At 40.4% G+C, this 19,797-nt stretch overlaps 1 protein-coding gene across 1 annotated transcript in view; it reads right to left on the bottom strand.

The window, feature by feature from the left end:
• The window catches only part of BRWD1 (bromodomain and WD repeat domain containing 1), a gene marked incomplete at its 5' end in the record, with an annotated part of 100,072 nt that extends 80,317 nt beyond the window's left edge, over positions 1 to 19,755 (bottom strand). The window contains 9 exons of the mRNA XM_019523887.1: positions 413 to 513; positions 3,243 to 3,313; positions 4,833 to 4,933; positions 11,010 to 11,231; positions 11,887 to 12,047; positions 12,675 to 12,773; positions 16,225 to 16,375; positions 19,556 to 19,615; positions 19,714 to 19,755. Coding sequence (XP_019379432.1) covers positions 413 to 513; positions 3,243 to 3,313; positions 4,833 to 4,933; positions 11,010 to 11,231; positions 11,887 to 12,047; positions 12,675 to 12,773; positions 16,225 to 16,375; positions 19,556 to 19,615; positions 19,714 to 19,755 — 1,008 coding nt within the window. The remainder of the gene's footprint in view (positions 1 to 412; positions 514 to 3,242; positions 3,314 to 4,832; positions 4,934 to 11,009; positions 11,232 to 11,886; positions 12,048 to 12,674; positions 12,774 to 16,224; positions 16,376 to 19,555; positions 19,616 to 19,713) is intronic.
• Positions 19,756 to 19,797: the final 42 nt, after the last annotated feature.

Here is a 19,797-nt window from a genome sequence, read left to right as displayed (position 1 = left end):
TTTATATAAAGGTATATTGTAAAAAAAAGAAATCCAAAAAAAAACTGTACATCTGTCATCCAAGACAGTCACTACATTTTGAGTAATAGCACAAAGTATTGCAAGATCAAGTTCTTAAGGGATAAATACAATCATTTTATTAGGTGTATTTACTACTGTACCATAAACAGAAAAACGTGTTTTAGTATCTAACACTACAATGCAGTCCAAAACAGTCCTGGAAGTTAGTCACTTTAGCAGACTAGTGCCCCAAATTGACACTAGTATACAAGATTTTAACTAGTAAGATTTTTTAAAGACAACCAGTAGTAGAATGCTACTGGAAATGATACAAGGAAAACCAACTGTTTTTGAACCAGCAATCTTAGTTCTATTTAAAAATCACTGACTATTAAATTTAAATCTTACTTACAGCATGACTTTCCAGTTCAGCTATTTTTTCAGGTGTTTCAGAGCCAAAAAAGTACATTCTGATAACATGATCAGTACTGCCTGTTGCTAAGAACATGCCACCTGAAAATTCAAAACAGTGGTTTAAAAAAGCTGGCAAATATTTTCATTTGTTAAAAATAGCAAGATACATTTCTAGAATGCAGTAGATAAGAAACTTGTCACAATTGTTGGTCACCTGCTACTGTACAAATGTGGGATAAATATTTTATCCACTCCCCCATATATACACTCTTTGAAGCTTAATATGAAAAAGAAAAAAATAATCAGTTTTACTATCTGAAAGATTAAAGAGAGTGCTAAATACTTAGAATTTTTAGAACAAGTTGGCCACCAACCTTGCCTACTATTTTAGAGAGGATAAAATCATCTCCATAGTCCAGAAGAGAGTTACAGAGACTATTCCTCTCAGGAAATAACTAAACATAATGTCAAGAAAAAAAGTATTTTAAAGCTGAAGCTAGGTACAGACATTACGCTTTTACTGGTACAAGTGATTGGAAACTGGTCTTATCGCCTTACCATAAGTTCAGCACACAAAACCAGTCTATACCTATAACAGAAGAGAAGTTCGGCATACAGACTGGTTTAAAAATGGCAGAACCCTATCTAAGATTTGCCTCCCCATGCCCCACCCCACTAAAGGAGGAATGTGTGTTTTGTTTGCTACCAATCTAAACTATATCGCTTACAGAAAACCGTTCAACTTAGATAGATTTCATCTCAGGCTTTTTGAATGCCTGAATCTAGCCCAAACAAATAATAAAAAAACAAAACAAAAAAAAGTTTAGTGATAGCACATTTTTCATCCCACTGCTTCCATTTCCAAAGGATTTACCCATCACGGAAAACTGAAAAGCATACTGTAAAAAAACCCCACAAGACCTTAGATCACAGATGGCCAACTTGCACCACAGGTGTCACAGGTTGCTTCTGCATGTGGCATATGGCAGACCACGGAGGGACAGGCAACTCAGTGACAAATAGCATAGGGAGCAGAAAGCAGAGCAGCAGATGGGGCAGAGAAAGGGGATGAGAGCAACACTTAAAGCGCAGAGCTAATCTGTGGCATGCCTGCAAAAAAGGCTGGCTGCCACTCCACTATGTCATATGAATGTATGGCTCCTAATCATGTTGTACATTAGATATCCCAAAGGTGAATGATGCCCCTTTCTCAAACAGTAATCATTTTTAAAGCTGTGTAGTAAAACAGTTTCAGAGAAATACTAATCTGAAGCCAGACAGGGCGCAATCTGTTTATCTGTACCAAGTACCTGATCAGTTTCACACTACATATACTCATAACAGACCAGAATGCGCGCACACAGCTCTGAAAAGTCAGTTCAGGCACTACCCAGAGCTGTCACTAATAGCCACCTCTCTCATTATGCCTCTCAGTGTCCAACTGTCTTTAAATACTGAAGGGCTCTCCTCCTTCTGGCTGACCGACCCCCTTTCCAGCTGGCACCCACAAGTAGCTTATTCCCCTGTCAGCAGGATCAGGAAGAAAACAGGACAGACACTGGCCATATACAGGCACTGCATTTCTACCAGAATTGCTGTGCTCTCAGGAGAAACTTGGAGCATACAAATGTTTGTTTGATTTCTCCCAGAGGAAATCCATCTCCTCCAGGAGAAAGATTTTCCAGGTTGACACTAAAAGATTTCACACAAGGGAGGTTCTCTCACTAGAACAAATGCCTATATGCTTTACTCCTCCTGATCACTGAGAAGTTAAGCAGCAGCTTTCTCTGTGCCTTGTATAGAGTGGGGGACTCAAGTCTGGGGAAGATGGGGGCATTTCCCCACAGTTCAAGTCCTGATTATGGAAGAGTTGAGCTGCCGCTGCTCTCTGAGCTTTCCCAAAAATCAGAAGAATGGTATTGGCAGCACTGTCCCACTGCTCCTGTCCCTCCCACACACCAGGAAGAGGGGAGAAAGAGCCATCTACTGCTTCCTGCCCCTCTCCTAGACTAGTGTGCACCTTGGTCTGATGAATAGGTAGCAGGCATTGCTCTGCTGCTACCTCTCCTCCCTCCAGGCCAAGGAAAGATACAGGGAGTCTTCCCCCACCATTCCACTCCCCCTTTCTAGTCCCTGGGAATGAGAGGAGTAGAGCAAACACTGATCACCACACCCCCAGAATGTGATTCACATCAGCCAGGGGAAGGTCTGGGGAGCAAGAGAGGGGAAAGCTGCAGATGGAACATCTGTACTGCTCCTTCTCCCAGAAAGATTTTTAATGGGAAGAAATCCTCACACCCTGATCTTACTGCTCTCCCTTCTACTCCCTGTCCTGTGCTCCCTTCCAGATCTCAGAAATTTCCACCACTAGAGATGAACATCTGTTCATACCCATTGTAACACCTTGTATTAACCATGTATTGCTGATGCAATTCACCACAAATATATGGCTGAACATATTTACTGTAAAAGACTAGTGTACTTCTCTAGATTAGAAATGTCAATTTGGGGCACATAAGTACTATTCTATGCTTTATTTAGAATTATATGCTCCTTGCTCCATTGGGAAGGCAGATGATGCTTTCAGCATGAGAGAAGTGACTGCAAGGCTCAGTTGTGATATCTTGGCTTAATTCAAAAGTGCATTCTTTCCAAGATTCTGTCACTCGGAAGATAAGATTTTGTAGAAAAAGTAAGAGAAAATCCTATGGATCGCTGCATTGGATTCTGGAGTATTACAAGGGTAGCAAAGTTGCTGTTTATTTAAACTATCTGTAAGTTAAGAGAAAAATATCCAAACGACAAACTTCAACAAGCACACAACTTACCCACACTGAATGAAGAACAAAGCATCTGAACTCCAGGTCTAGGTTTCTCTGTGAACTTTACTGGCCGACTGCTTTAAAAAGAAAGTAAGTCTTACTTGACACAAATCAGAACTTAGCATGAAAAGCTTAAGAACTTTAAATATAAGTTTTAAAAAACACGTAAACACATATACATTCAAGTATTTATCACGATGTATGCTAGCAATTTACAGCAAGTTCTTTGTTTCCATGCAAGCACATCATCATTATGCATGATTCTTTTAAATATCTAACCATTTATGGTTTTATACACAAAATCCTGAACAAGTGAGTATAAGAGGACACCCCACACTTCTTCAAGAAGATGGACTGGCGCACTCCACTAAGTACTATGCTGCTGTGTTACACTACAACAATCCACTGGCACCTGGAGATAGGCCACAGTAAAGCTCCATGAAGTTATGGGGTGAAATCAACTGAGTTTTTAAAATGTATATTATTTTTGCTTAAGAAGTTTGGTCTGTTCAATAAAGGATGCAAATTCACCCAAAAAGCATGTACTAGAATCTCTCATGGGGCAGACACTAGTGCAAGCAACCTGAGAAAGAAAAAAAAGCTAATATTTCAAAGAAGTCAGCAATGTCTATTCTCTGTTACTTAAGGAAAAACTCCATAAACCTAACACACTTGTAAGTGTCCTTGTTTACCATCCTGACGGCTCCTCAAACAAGTGCTGTTTAACAACAAACAAATAAGCGCTCTTCAGGAGAAAGTATATTACCTATATATAAAGGGTCTTTTTTTTTAAACTATCAGCTATACAAACTCAACTTGGGACCAACCCAAAAATTAAACTTGGAATTCAACAGAAAAATTTTCTTTGACCAAAACTGGGCCACCAAACACCTCTGCAATTCCACAAATATGACTTAAATAAATAATAACTACAACCCTTTTTTGCAGATGTATTACAATATATGTTTAATGTGGAAACTTCCAGATGTCAGTATCTGCATTATTTTGAATATTACATGGAATACTATTAGGTTTATACTATCACAGATTCTTATTCAGCACTAGGAATAGCACTGACAGAAAAAAAAAAAAAGAATGTCAAAACTTAACATTATATGATCATTTCCTGAAGGCTTTTAAACTTTTACTGTATATTACACACAAGTTTCAGATGAATACAAACTATCCCCAAAACAACAGGGTTTTATAACTCAAAAAGTGAACACAAGTTAATATTATTCTGTTTATACCAATACCACTATTATACTAATTACAACACAAATTTTGAGCCATTTTCTGTCCCATACGCATTTTTGCTGAAGTAAGAGAATACTTATTTATTCTTTAGAACAATTAACTGTTGTTTTGTAAAAAATGTAGTTTGTAATGGCACTTTAAAACATTCTGTGTGCTAGTTTGTGCCATGCATTAGGTTTTCCTATGTGTAAATAACTGTGTACATGTGCGACCAAACTTTGCGCACATTCTCTCTCATTGGACAAGCCAGTTTGCAGCTCCCTCACCTCCCTCCAGACATCTGCCACAGTTTATCAGAAGACAGAGTATTTGAAAAGAGTCTGTAACTCAGTTACGTACTTGAATTTCATGGAATCCATATCCCATTGCCAAAAGCAAACTGTTCCATCTGCACCAGTAGAGACCATGTATCGCACAGAGCCTTTGGCCATTGGACTAAACTAAAATTAAAGCCATACACAAATGTTAATTTGCAAGCTTTTACATTTTAGATGAATTTCCTCAATTTAAAATCATTTTGCAGTAAGAAAAAAAAATGTGAACTTGTAAAAGGTTAAGCTTAAAACTTTAATTCTAAACTCCTGAATTACAGAAATAGCTGCAATTAATTTTTGACAAAAGACAAAAGCTATAGATCTTGAAATAACAGGTTTGAATCAAAATATTTTTAATATTAGGTTTGCCTATGCTTCTGTCATAACTACATTTTGAAGAACAAGTGCATGATGTTTTTCTGCTTAAAAGAAATCATCTGAACTAACCATGTCTGTTCACTGAAAGCTTTTCAGAGAACTGATTTAAATGGAAAACAAAATGTACTAGAAGCAGCAGAAGGCAGTTTTCACTAGACACACACCTGCTAAAACTTCTTTTTTCTAAGTAGGTCACACACTAGTATTTAAACTAGTACTATCTAACCATAAGAAGATATGTGTTCTATATGTGCAAGTTTTCAGGTTAGTATCTCTTTTCTTTAAAGATACTGAGCAAGTATTATGTAGGTGGCTACTTCTTTAAGAACTAACTACACAGGACATATAATGGTTACCACTTTCTTGAACTCTTCTCCCAACACAAAAGCCCCTAATTCAACACTGCAAAAGCAGCACCAACATCAAGTTCTCCTACAGTCAACAAGAAAAGTTCAGTACAACTGCAGTTACAGTCACTCAGCAAATCCACTAGCTTACTCATACTCTGTACATTAACCGTTATAAGTAAATACTTTGGTAAAGAATGATTTGCAAGCACCATAAAGACACTAGGAGTAAAGAGGAAACTCAACAGCAGAGATCCTGAAAACAGAATGCAAATCAAGAGAATTTTTTTTTTTTTAAAGCCAAAGAGGGTGTGGCAAGTAGCCAATCTACCACTCCCCAGCCCTATAAAAGAAACCTACTAGCACTGGTGTAAAATAAAGTGATTCTTCTGCTTAGTAACAAACTGATGGATTTGCTGAAGGTGGAGTTACAAGGTTTAAACAAGGCAGAATTTGAAATATAAGATCTTCCTGTGCATTTTTACTTGCCAAACAAAATACATTGGCTCTTGTGCCAAGAAAAAACTGAGTTTTTGAAATACTATTGCAAATACAAAAAACTTTTCTTTAAGAAACAGTGAGATTAAATTTCAATTTTAAAACTGTTTTAGAAAACTTTATAGTGATAGAGAATATAAAAACTGTTGCTCTTAAAACCAAAGCAGCAGTTCTTTGAAAAGCCTAATAAACCATAAAATACTCACAACATCCTTATATAGGAGAAATGGGAGAAAAACTCATTAGTCTACTCCCATTGTTAAAGCAAAGAGGAAGGCAATGCTTAACAAGTGACAAGAAGTAACTCAAGTAATAATTAACAAGGTGGGTAAAGAAATGTTGCTCCATCCCCCTCAAAAGGAACTTCATTGTTTTGTATTTTTGATATTAACATAGCTGTTCTGAAATGATAGTGTCATTCACTGTCTTTATGGATTGTCTTCAGGTGCTCTTTCAAGTGAGGCCAAAACTGTTCTACCATTGATTTTAATGGGAGCCAGAATTGCTCAGCATGTCAAAAATTAAGTCAACTTTCATTATAACCCTACCTATAAATTTAGGCACTTAAAAATTTGGTACTCAAGTCTGAGAATTCTGACTTCTGCAAATACGCCAATAGCATTCAAATTTGTTGTAACAAGTTAGTAATGCTAAAGCTAAAGAGTTTGAACAAACTTGTAAGATTAAAGTGACAGGTAAATGTGTGACCTTTCAACCTAACACACAATTCCCTGGACCAGGAAAAGTTCACTAAAGTTTTATTTGATGAGTAAATTACTTCAATAATTGAAAAGTAATGCAAAATCTAAGTAAAAGTGATCAGTGTCCAAATACTAAAAGTATTAATTAAATCTACTTCTTCAAAGGTATTAAAAGTGCTACCGGCTCTAGGTTTAAAGTATAATTCTCTCAGATTTGGTTCTCCAACTAGATAGTAGAAGTACTTTACCATGAAGTATCTAGGTAGTACTACTGCATCCTATCATCACTCTAAGTACTACAGCTAAATGAAAGTCTCCTTTGCTTTGTGCAGTTTGACACAAATGGTTTTTTACCCAAATTCTCATATTTTAATTAGCCTAGAATCTTCAAATATTTTTAAATTGAGTTTTGCAATTTCTGATAGCCTCATAAGGCTGACTGGGTGCTACTCCTTACACCAAGCTAGCTGGCTGAAGCATTCAAACATGTTTTTTGCAATCTGCTATGTTGGAATGCTTAACTGAGAAAAAGATCAGACACTCCTCCATGTCAGAAAATCTTACAATATACTTATACAATATACACTGCAAAACATTTTCTTAAAACACAAACCATCAGCCAAAATCATGGATAGTTACATTGCCAGTTAACAAGCTGGAGATCACAGAATAATGGAAAGTTAGGGTTGGAAGGTACCTCAGGAGGTCATCTAGTCCAACCCCCTACTCAAAGCAGGACCATCCCCAACTAGATCATCCCAGCCAAAGCTTTGTCTAGCCAGGCCTTAAAAACCTCCAAGGATGGAGCTCCCACCACCTCTCTATGTAACCTGTTCCAATGCCTCACCACCCTCCTAGTGAGAAAGATTTTTCTAATATCTGCCCTAAACCTCCCTTGCTGCAACTCAAGACCTTTGCTCCTTGTACTAGCATCTGCTACCACTCCAAACAGTCTCGCTCCATCTTCACTGAAATCAAACTTCAAGTAGTTGAAGGATGCTATCAAATTGCCTCTTGGTGTTATCTTCTAAACTAAATAAACCCAGTTCCCTCAACCTCTCCCCATAAGTTGTATGCCCCAGCCCCCGAACCATTTTCAAATGTCCTCTGCTGAACTCTCTCCAACTTGTCCACATCTTTCCGCAGCGGAGAGCCCAAAACTAAACAGTACTTCAGATGTGGCCACACCAGTGCAGAATACAGCAGAATAATTACAGTACTTCCTTCGATCTGATAGCAATGCTGCAGAAATGCAGCCCAGCATGCTGTTATCCTTCTTCACAACAAGGGCACGCAGTTGACTCATATCCAGGTTATTGTCTACTGTAACCCCTAGGACCTTTTCTACAGAGTTGCTACTTACTTAGCCAGTTGGTCCCAAGCCTGTCCTGGTGCATGGGATTCTTCTGCCTTAAGTGCAGGACTTTGCATTTGTCATTGCTGAACCTCACAAGTTTTCTTTTGGCCTAATCCTTCCATTTGTCTAGGTCACACTGAATCCTAGCCCTATCCTCCAGCATGTCTACTACTCCCCACAGCTTGGTGTCATCTGTAAACTTGCTGAGGTTGTAATCCATCCTATTTTCCAGATTGTTAACGAAGATATTTAACAAAACCAGCCCCAAGACCAACCCCTGGGGCACTCCACTTGATACTAGCTGCCAATTAGACTCGAGCCACTGATCGTTACCCATTGAGTAGAATGGTCCAGCCAGCTTTCCATCCAGCTTACATACGGTCCATTCATTCAACTCGGACGTTCTTCCTTAGCTTGCTTGTAAGAATGCTGTGGGAGACTATATCAAAAGCCTTGCTAAAGTCGATATATCATGTCCACTGCTTTCCTCACAACCACAGAGTCAACTGTCTCATCATAGAAGGCAATCAGGTTGGTCAGACATGACTTGCCCTTGGTGAATCCAAGCTGACTGTTCCCGATCAATTTCTCCAAGTGCTTAGAAATGGATTCCTTGAGCACCTGCTCCATGCTTTTTTCTGAGGCCTGAAGTGAGGCTGACTGGTCTGTAGTTCCCTGGATCCTCCTTCTTCCCTTTCTTAAAGATGGGCACTATAACAACCCTTTTCCAACTATCCAGGACCTCTCCCAAAAGCTACAAAATGTTCAAAGATAATGGCCAGCAGCTCTGCAATTCCATCAACCAACTCCCTCAGAACCCCTGGATGCATTACATCTGGCCCCACAGCTTTTACATGTCTAGCTTTTCTAAATAGTTCTTAACCTATTCTTTCACTACTGAGGGCTGAATGGAATATACTCCTCCACCTCTGCTGCTAGCACTCCATAGCTGTTTTCCAGGTTAGCACTTGATCTCTCTTCTCCAGGCAAACTGCTGCAGGTGGGGATCACTACTTCCCTTTTGCTCCCAGAGGTCACAAGCTTCCACTTTCCTGGGAGTCCATGCCCTCTTTCTTTTCTAGAACTGCCTATGGCAGCCCTTCTTCCACAGTCCTAGAAGTTTCTTCCAGCTGGAATCAATGACATCCTCATGGCAGAGGATGCTTCAGAGCTTTGCTACCTCCTCCTGTAGCTCTCTTGCCTTCTCCCTGAGGGACACCACCAGAAGGCATTGCTCACCACAGGCACTCCCTCACTTGGCTGACACTGGAAGGAACCTGCAAACTGCAGTCTACACAGCACCAAACCAGGACCTGGTTGGAAGCCTCAAAGGCAGCAGTCCTGCCTAGACAGACATCTTACAGATGCAAACAGAAGAAAAGCTGGAAGTGGCTGTGGGATTTCAGTGTCCTTCAGCCACCTCTGGAGAAGTTTAATTTAGGGGTGCACCAATAGGGATTTTTGAGGCCGATATTGATAGCTGATATTTAAGGAGGCATATCGGCCAATACTGATCCGATATACTGCCTGCAGCAGGTAAGTCTGATGTGGTAGGAGAAGGGGCATAGGAGGGGGAAGGGAGGGGACATGGGGGGTGCAGATCAAGGCCCACTGTGAGGGAGGGAGACAGGGACAACCATTGCCCAGGTCAGGGAGGGCAGACCGGGGACGAAGCTGCAGCATGTCTGGGGGGCATGGTGGGAGATGGAAGTGGCTCCCGCCACCACATGCGGCTGGTCTGCCAGCTCCCACTGTCACTCATCTGGGAGGGCACATGCCCCCAGATCTAGGCCAGGCTGGAGCCGGGGCTGTTTCCCACAGAGCCTGGGCCACCCAGGCGGGGCATGGGGCAGGTGGTGGTGCTGCTGGAAGCAGAGGGCTATGAGGGGGTTACAGCAAATGTTGGGGTGGTTGCAGCCCAGCCTGTAGCCCCTTCCCAGGAGCGTCATCCCCCAGCCCAGGCTCCACCAGAAACTGCCCTGGCCCCAGATGGCCCCATGCAGACCCGGGGCTTGTTCCCAGAGAAGCCTGGGCCGGGCAGAGAGTGGAGCTGCTAGGATGGGGCTACAGGGGGGCTGCGGCCACCCCAAAATTCACTGTAGCCCCCCCCACAGCACCATGACCCAACCCAGGAAGAAAACAGCTCCAGGCCCAGCCCACCCCCTGCAGATCCAGGGGCACATGCCCCCACCGTGCCCTCCCAGATAAGTGACAGCAGCTGGTAGATACCGCCTTGCGACAAGCCCTGCTCCATTCCACAACCCTGAATGAGTTGAGGCTTTGTCCCCCACCCACCTGCTAGGGCAGCACTTGCCCCTCCCTCCCTCACAACAGGGCCCTGATCTGCCCCCCTGCACCTCTTCCCTCTCCCCCAAATTACCAGCTGGAGGCAGCTCTCCATGCTATGGGCTGTGTCTTCATTGCCTACATGCTGCACTGCAGCTGCACACAGCATGGGCATTTATTGGCCCAATTATCAGGCACTTAAAGAAAATGATCTATATTGGTTATTGGCCTTATCTCAGTACTGATCTGATGTATTGGTGCACCTCTAATTTAATTAGAAGTGTCAGATGTATGTTAGATAAATGAGAGAAGAAAAAAAGTCATCTGACTCCCAGATTTTCTTTACCATATTAGAAAAATGCACAGTAAAATTTGGTGCTTTTATTCATATCTGACAAAGACACTCATTTTATCTAAAACCATGAATTCTTGAAGAGCAAAATAAAGTTATTGCCAAGTCAGAATGTTTCCTTCTATTTACCCTGAAGATTGCCAACATGTTTTTATAAACTACTTAATTTATAGTTTATGCCATCAGTGTAGTATTCATACTTACTTTAACATTTGTGAACTACTAGATGCTGGCAACAGAACTGTTACAAGAGAAAGAAGAACACCCATTACTAGACACATACCTGTAAAGATGTAATGGACCCTGTGTGTCCCTGTAGAACAGCCACTGGTGCACAAGTTCTCAGACACCACACCCTGATCATTTTATCACAACTTCCAGCTGCAATCATAGTGTTTTCATAGTTAACAGCCATATCAGAAATCTCTGCTGAATGGCCTCGTAGAGTGGCAAGTAACCGGCCATTGTGTGTTGACCATATCTTCACCAAGCAGTCATCCGAGCCCTAAAGAGAAAGCGTGACCAAGTCTGGTATAAATTCAAATGTCTAAAATACTGTGTTTCCTTTTGCTAAGAAGTAACCAAGCTCTTTCAAAAGTCTGGTAGTCCAGATTTTCTTCTGTTAAACACTGTTTGTGGAATCAGCATTTGGTCATGTTAAGTGGAAAATTATATAAAATGTGTAAACATGGTTTTGATGCATCTATAGCTTACAGAATCTTGTATTAGACAATCAAAATATAACCAAAAAAAAAGGGGAAAACATATTTGAGAGGCCAGAAAAATGTGTGACGTTCTCATTTAACTTCCTTTATCACCACCAATTCCCCAAAACCACCAAATCCCCAAAGCCACAGCAACTAGGTAGAACCTGTTTCCATAGCAACAGACTTACCCTCAATCATTTTATTAAGAAACATGCAAATCCAAAGACAACCATATAAATGAAAGATATCAGTACCTAATTATTAATAACGCTCAGAGTACAAAAATTCCAGCTCCAAAATTATGCCTAAATTTATTTAAATTTTGTGAAAGAGCAAATTAGCTGCATGTTTAAACTCAGCAGTCTTAACATTTCAGAGATAAATACTAAGCATATAAAGTGTTCTTTTCCCTGCATTAATTCCAGAAGCTCTGCATTAAAAGCATCAACTCACAGTAAATATTCTGTGTCCAGTCCTATCAAATGCAACACAGTAAACTGCAGAGAGATGGCCTAGAATCCGCCTGTGTATCTTTATGTGCTGATACATACTTCCTGGAAATGAAGTATTAAACTTTGCATATCCAGTCACTTGTTTTGCACGATGCACTTCCACTAGAAGAGAAACACCATGGACAGATTAACAGGGCAAAGCAGAACAATGAAATTTTACTCTGAAAAACCAAGTTAAAAAATTATTTGTAGGAGGCATAGATAATTATAAAAACAGATCTCATGCAGAGAGCCAATCTTACTTTTACAGTCAGTAGATTACTGGATTTAAGGAAGTGACACTCTGGCTTGTACAAACAATTTCCTAAGTGTTCCTGAGCTTGTTGAGCTTTTTCTGAGTAGTATTATTTAGAAGTGGGACAAGTTTTAATTTTGTTCCAATTTAAAAAAAACCCAAACAGTACAAATAAAGATAGTATCGTCTATCTCGTATTTTATGTACTTTCATAAAATTAAAAGTGTGCTGCCACAGACCACTGATTTGCAGACACCATAAGCACATTTCTTTTAGTATTGTTTATTTTTTATAGGCAAAAAAGTCTTAATGTAGAAACTAACATCTTACTCATATAATGAATTCTACATAGGCAGACTTCTGTGCTCATGAGACTTCACTGAAGTAACCTGAAAGTTCTACAAGAAAACTCCCAAAGCTAACTCTTAAATGCAGTTTCCATACTTATACTGTACATTACTGCAAAAGACACCACAGTCAATTCACCTACTTACCAAGGTTTGGAGGAGTCCCATAGTTCACAGGCATTTCAGGAGGTCTTCCTCTATGTAAAGCCGCAAAGGCAGAGCCCTTCCACACAGTATTTCTGCAATCTTTAAAATAAAATATCAGTTGTACATGAAAGCAGAGTAGAACTGCACTTTGGAAAAGCCAAACATGCCATTGTTTTGAAATCCTTTATAAAATTTAGCAACAATAATTATGAGTTTGTCAAAGGGTGTAAAGCCTACAGTATTAAAATATAATAGGAAATAAGAATTGAAAAAATCTAGAATCTCAAAGAGATAACACTGCAAGCTTTGCATTAAGTTTGAGAATACATTTAAACAACTATCACTATAGTTTGTACAAACATATCCATTCTACCTTTACTTTACCTGAAAATATTGGAAAAGTATAAAGTTGTATAGGTTTGTTTTCTGCCTAAGGATTTTTTTAAAGCATTGTGAAACTCTTCACAAACAGACAAGTGTTAGCACAGGAAAAGGAGCAGCTTTATTATGAAAAGCTACTTCACATGCCTCATGCTGAAACTGCTGAAAGTTTGAGTTCCAATTAATGGAGATTCATTACTTTCTTTATTGTGTAACTTGTCCAGTTCATAATATAGAATGTCTTTTCAATGTTGCTTAAAAATTAAGATGGTATGCACACACAGGAAAGTTCTATTTAAAGAATATGAAGCTCTTGCCAACTGATGTAAGGCTGGTACTCTGTAGCATCAACCATACACAATTAGAGTCAAAACCAAAGCCTTTGCACTCATTACAAAAAATGAACAGAATGATACTGCTTGACTAGTTCTGGCCTGGTTGGTATGAAGAACCAGAGGAACAACAAGAAGGTAGTGTTATAGTATTTTACTTTGATTGAACCCAATCTGCTCTCTCATTCAAAAAGCAAACTAATCAATACCACATTGTTTATCTTGTGAACTCTGAGAAAAGTAAAAATGGGGCTGGCATTTAGATACAGAATGCCTTAATCCACGACAAGGTCCCAGAATAACTACAGAAGCTTGTACAAGGAAGGTGGTGTTGCAGGTTGCTGACATTCAGCGATTCATCATTTGCATCCATGAGAATATTTCAGATGCAACTCAGGATTTTATTCACGTAGTGACCCATAAGACTAATCGCCAACATGGCCAGCTCAACTCAAACACCTACATTGTAGTAGGGATGAAGTGGGTGATGGTCCAGGAAGTGTATGGATTTTTTTGTCGCACCTTTTGCTGGACCCATTGTATGTAGCTGGGAGAACCACTGGACAAGTTTTGGGCATCAAGTTTCCTTCCTCAGATTAAAGTTGGTAAAATAAAAGCTGTCAATAAACCCTTGCTTCTAATGCATCTAGTCATTCTTTTGATCTGGTCTGAGGGAGGAGTTGGAAGCCAAAGACTGAAATTTTATCCACACCACACTGATCATCATTACCTGCTACAGCAGATGCATGACAAACAGAACCAAGGAGGCGATACTTCCCCTCTATCGGGCGCTGGTCAGACTGCAGTTGGAATACTGCACGCAGTTTTGGGCGCCACACTTCAAGAGGGATGTGGATAACTTGGAGAGGGTCCAGAGAAGAGCCACTCATATGATTAAGGGCTTGCAGGCCAAGCCCCACGAGGAGAGACTAAGACACCTGGACCTCTTCAGCCTCTGCAAGAGAAGGTTGAGAGGCAACCCTGTGGCTGCCTATAAATTCATCGTGGGGGCACAGAAGGGAATTGGTGAGGCTCTACTCACCAAGGTGCCCCTGTGGGTCACAAGAAATAATGGCCATAAGCTAGCAGAGATCAGATTTAGACTGGACATTAGGAGGAACTTCTTCACAGTTAGAGTGGCCAAGGTCTGGAATGGGCTCCCAACGGAAGTGGTGCTCTCCCCTACCCTGGGGGTCTTCAAGCAGAAGTTGGCTGGGGTCATCTGAACCCAGCACTCTTTCCTGTCTATGCAGGGGGTCAGACTCAATGATCTATTGAGGTCCCTTCCGACCCTAACATCTATGAACTCAAAGTTACACTGCACAACTACTAGGGCCTCTTCTGATAAGTTTATGAAGGTTAATGGAATGAGAACATTTCCAAAAAACTCCAAGAGAAGCTACTGTTTCAAATAAGGTTATTCCTATAAGAAATTGCTTGAACTTTATAATTTTTTTCCATCTACTAGCAAAAATGGCTCTCTCACCAACTTATTCTTAGAGCTCAATTGTTTATACAGGCCCTCCAACAACAGACATGGAAGAAAGATACCTAGATTATCGATGACAGAAGCATCATAGCATGCTAACAAACTGCAAAAGCTTTTTATGCAAGAACATTGTATTCTGAGCACTAGGAAAGTTTTTCCTGCCTTGCCCATAAATCCACACTGTATCAGTAGATGTGTTCCAGGCCTCAGAAACCTTGGTCAGGGCAAGCTGTCCTTACTGTATGGCTGATCTGAGTCCCTTCTGCCAAAGAAGTTATCTTCTGGAGAAACAGAGACAAAGTCTCAACTGAACTCTCTGTTCTGAAGACGCATCCCAACCTGGAAGTTAGAAACATGAAGTCTTTTCTGCTAGAGTTTAGGCCAGGGTCACTCAAACCACTAAAGGCAACAGGAATACAGCGCCACAGGTTAGGCTTCGTGTTCCTGTCCTTCCCAGTTTGTGAAGACTAACGCAAAAAAGTAGGGCTACTGTACATGGAGACTTTCCTACAGGGAAACCAAGTTGTTAGATTCTAATAAAAATAACCATTAGTCAACATTTAAACATTTATCACCTAACACCAGCAGACTACCCTTCCATCCCTGGAGGTAGAGATACACTCTAAATCTGCTCAGAAGTTGAATCAGCAAGCACATTTCTTAAAGTAAGTGCCTTGCATACCTCAATACAGATTCTGAAATAACAAAAGCATGGATCACATGTACAAAGTTTATCAATGAACAAAATGGCCATGACACTAGCCAAGTGTAGGTGAGAAAAGCTGTAGCAATCACTGATGTGACTGAGAACAGGTAAACACACCCCTAAAATTCAAGTGCTTGTAAAAAATGACATGAACATACCCTGTGTAAAGACACAGATACAATCCACTGAGTTTCAGCAAACTGTACCCTCTTTCAGTCGGGAACTAGGAAAGGAATTTGAAAACGTAGGATGAACAGTGACCAATAAAAATTTGCACTGCCTGCCTACTGTGTTGTATGTCATGTTAAACTCTTATGTTTTGACTTGTAAAAACTTAAAGGAATTCTCTTGAATAGCCATTTCTCAGACATATTTCTAAAGATGAACTCAAAAAGTAGCATTCCTTGTCCAAATAAAAGGAAACTCCTAAAAAGATAATTCTTTAATCAGGGGACTTGAATATTTAAAATTCACCCTCCCAACTCAATCTGAAATAGCACCACAACATACCAGTCTTCACAGGTGCAAAAGGGTTCTGAGAAAGGAGCAGTGGGTTAAAGGCAAATTATCTGCATCCTGAGAGAAGGCACTCAGATTTTTAAAAACATATTGCACAAATATAAGTATTTAGCCAAACCATACCTTTCGCCGTACGTAACAATGACTGCCTCCCTGCCCCAAGCAGGGAATTCACTCTCGAAATGCTGGGTGGAATCTCTTTATCCAGTATAGGGCCAATACGCTTGCAAATTTGTAACAAATGATCTGGAGCCACATGTTTGTTGGATAAGACCTGACAGAAAGTTAAGTTTAAAACAAATACACAGCATATGTAGAAAAGATGATTGCACAACTTCAGTTTGTAGTTTTAAAATAAAGTACCTCAAATTTTGAACAGATTTTATTAAGCAATGTCTTTACACACTAAATTCCTAGAGTAATGAACTCCCCACTAAATGCCATAGTAAAGAAGAAACCAACATCTCACCACAACAAAATCAGGTGTATTCATGTGTCTTGGCATACCATTATCTAGTCAATATTTTCGTTGCAGAAAATAATTTCCCCAAAGAGTTGCTTTTAATCCGGGTGAAAGTGGTAGCACTATTTGCTTCCTATGCATACATGTGTTAGTGGTTTAGTTCTATATGATGCAATCATGTTCCATGGTCATTCTCTTGATCCAATTTAAGCAACATCACACCAAAAAAAAAGCTACTGCATCTGCACCTGGTCCTTTGGTCCATTACGTATCACAGAAAATTATACTGCACTCAAGAGTAAGAAGAATGTATAATAGTAGCTCTGTTAAACAAGCACTGCACAAACTGAAAAACTATTGCATCTTGACCGGCTTAGAGTGATCTATACAGCTTCTCTCAAGAGACCACTAGATTCTTCAAAGAACCAATGAAAGGTCACACCAATCCTATTCCCCCTGAACTCAAACAGCAAAAACCTTGCACTGACACAACACAGTCCCTTTGTTTGTGACATTTAGCATGAAGGATTCTCAGAGGCTGTTAAATCAGAACACAATATGCATGTACATCACATCTCTCAACCAAAAGTTCACGTGCATTTTACTCTTTGTATTCTCTCCAAACATTAATTGCAAAACTATGGCACTTATGATGCAGCAAAGACAAGTATTTGCATAACAGTCAGGTATTCAAGCCTGAGTGCCTGTGTAACCAAGTTCACTGGCCAGTCTAAACTTGGTCCCCTGAATAGATTTAAAAAAAAATAAAAATAAAAACCTCAATTATGGAGTGAACTTATCAGCCAGAATAACTGAAATAATGGCAATACCCACATATACACTGATATATACTTAATAGGTACAAAAGGACTGAATTATACCTACTGAAAACAAAACCCTGAGCTTGACTTTTATATTTAAAAAGGACAAAGCCAACTTAAATTATGCCCAAAATTAAAGTACTCCTAGAAATATTTTTAAAAAGTTTAATACAGTATTTTTCCTGTACTTTAAAAATAACTTCTAGTAAAATAGAAACATCCTATACAATGTTTAAAACCAGAAGACAGAAACACTAAAAACCTGCAAATGTGAGACACTTGCATCACGCTGAAAATTATGTTTGCGTATCATCTTGGTTAATAAAAATCAAGTATAATCAGAACACAACTAGAACAATTAACTTCATTTAAAAAAATTCTTTCATTTACCATAATTTAAAAGATTTGTGACAAATGAATAGAAGTCATTTTTTTAAAAATCCACTGTTGTAAACATTCAACTTAAACCATAACACATTTGCAATTTTTCCAACCCTAATGTACAACTAAGCATACCTGAACATGTTAGCATAACCAGCCAAACCATGCCAGACTACTAACTACTACTCAGCAGACTCAGTATAATGAGCCTTTTCACCACTGCTTGAAGAACTATTGTGCATGCCTTCGGAAGGGATGGAAAGACATTTGAGAAGTCACTCAGATGAGAAAACTGTTATTCAGAAAAGGGACATCCTCATATAATCTTAAATACCAAATACAAGTCTTGCGAAAAGAAATTCACTGAATGTGAGTTCGTTTTCATTTTACTGTTAAACTCTTTAGCTCAGCTTCCATAAGAAATACTAAGCAGCAAAACATCTACATAGCTCATTGGAAGACAAGGCCTTAAATATTTGCCTGCAATCTATGCAACTAACTACCTTGCTAACACAAACGCTGCACCCAAAGAGCAGAAGTAAAAACTTAAATATAAAATTTTCATATCCCGAAATATTACTGCCATAAATACGGCTTTTTTGAAATGGCTGAAGACAAGGAACATAAATACATATGACAACTCAGAGCCTACATCCCATGCACATGCAGACACATGAAGAATGTCTAAAGAGACTAAACAAGGAATCTGCCAGAATCGTCACATTTACAAAAACAGATCTATTTTTTTCTTTAAATTGGATTCTTTAAATTTCTTTAAATCTCAGCTAAGCTCAGATCAAATCTTGAAGTTAGCGCTGCTAAGGTGGATTGGACTTCTGACATTAATATAACATTTGCTCAGTTGAAAGGAATTGTCTAATGAAACACACGTGTCTCCAAACAGTTCTGAGATCCCATTACAAGCAACACTGCATTTAACTGAAAAAAGTAAGGGGCCTCTTCTTTCTTCAGGGTTTTGTTTTATGCCTGTTGTACCAAACCTTTTATAAAGGTGCATCCCTACCCTTCTGACCAACTTCAGGCTACCTCGCCTTCATCAAGGAGTCACCCCCTCTGCACTCCACATAGCTTGAAAAAGGATACTATGTTATCTGAAAGCTGGCTAGAAACATCACCCCACCTCCAAGTTGGTTTAATAAAAGATATCTGTGGACTCTTTCTTATCTATTACATCTCCCTCGTCAAGCCCTTTTTCTGCATGCAAGCCATAAATGCAGCAAATCAAAGGGGAAGCACAAGAAATGCTTATGTACGCAGGGTGGGTGTTAAATAAGAGTGGAAAGAAAAACCCACAAGCAGGCACCGAGCTGTGAAATCTTCCTCGCTTGACAAGGAAGAGCAATAAACTACAGTTGCTTTCATGTTGCTGCCCTGTGCAACTGCACCCAAAGCCACCCTCCAGCCAGCTACAACAGCAAGTCCTGATAAGGAGGAGGAACTAGGTCTCCCTTGCCAAACAATCACCCCTAACAAGCAGGCTCTCTTCCCAGCTACAAGGCTCTCCTCCTCCCCCCAAATAAAAGGTGCTGGGGAGATGCCCCGGCTAAACCCTGCCAGGTCAACAGAGCACCAACCTCCCGGCTCCACCCCCAGCCGCAGATGGAAGCCAAGTGGACAATAAACCCCGCCCAATCCAAGCGGCAGCACAGAGCAAGGGAACCCCATGGGACTGCAACAAGCCAGCTGCCAATTGGTTCTGCCAGGAGCCCCGCTTTAAATAAACACCCCGCTTGCCCCCCACCCTCCATGTACCCTCCAGCCCACTCACCAAGTCCTCATAGCTGCGGCTGTGCTCGCGGCCTTCCCAATCCAGCCTCTTGGGCAGCAGCTGTGCGGGGCAGAGAGACGGGGCAGCGTGAGCCGGGGGCACAGCACAACCGCAGCCCTTACAAGGGTAGGGGTTGAGGGGGGGGGTTGCTCACGCACCTGGTGCTGTTCCAGCTCCTGCACCAGCACCTGCGGGATGGGACACACACGGAGATCAAGGCAGGGCAGCGCCAGCCCCCCCCC

This window comes from Gavialis gangeticus, unplaced genomic scaffold (genome assembly GCF_001723915.1).
Source record: "Gavialis gangeticus isolate Ggan-Ray unplaced genomic scaffold, GavGan_comp1, whole genome shotgun sequence".
Classification (NCBI taxonomy): Eukaryota; Metazoa; Chordata; order Crocodylia; family Gavialidae; genus Gavialis; species Gavialis gangeticus.
Note: the sequence above shows the minus strand (reverse complement) of the source record. Positions and strands in the feature narration are given on the sequence as shown.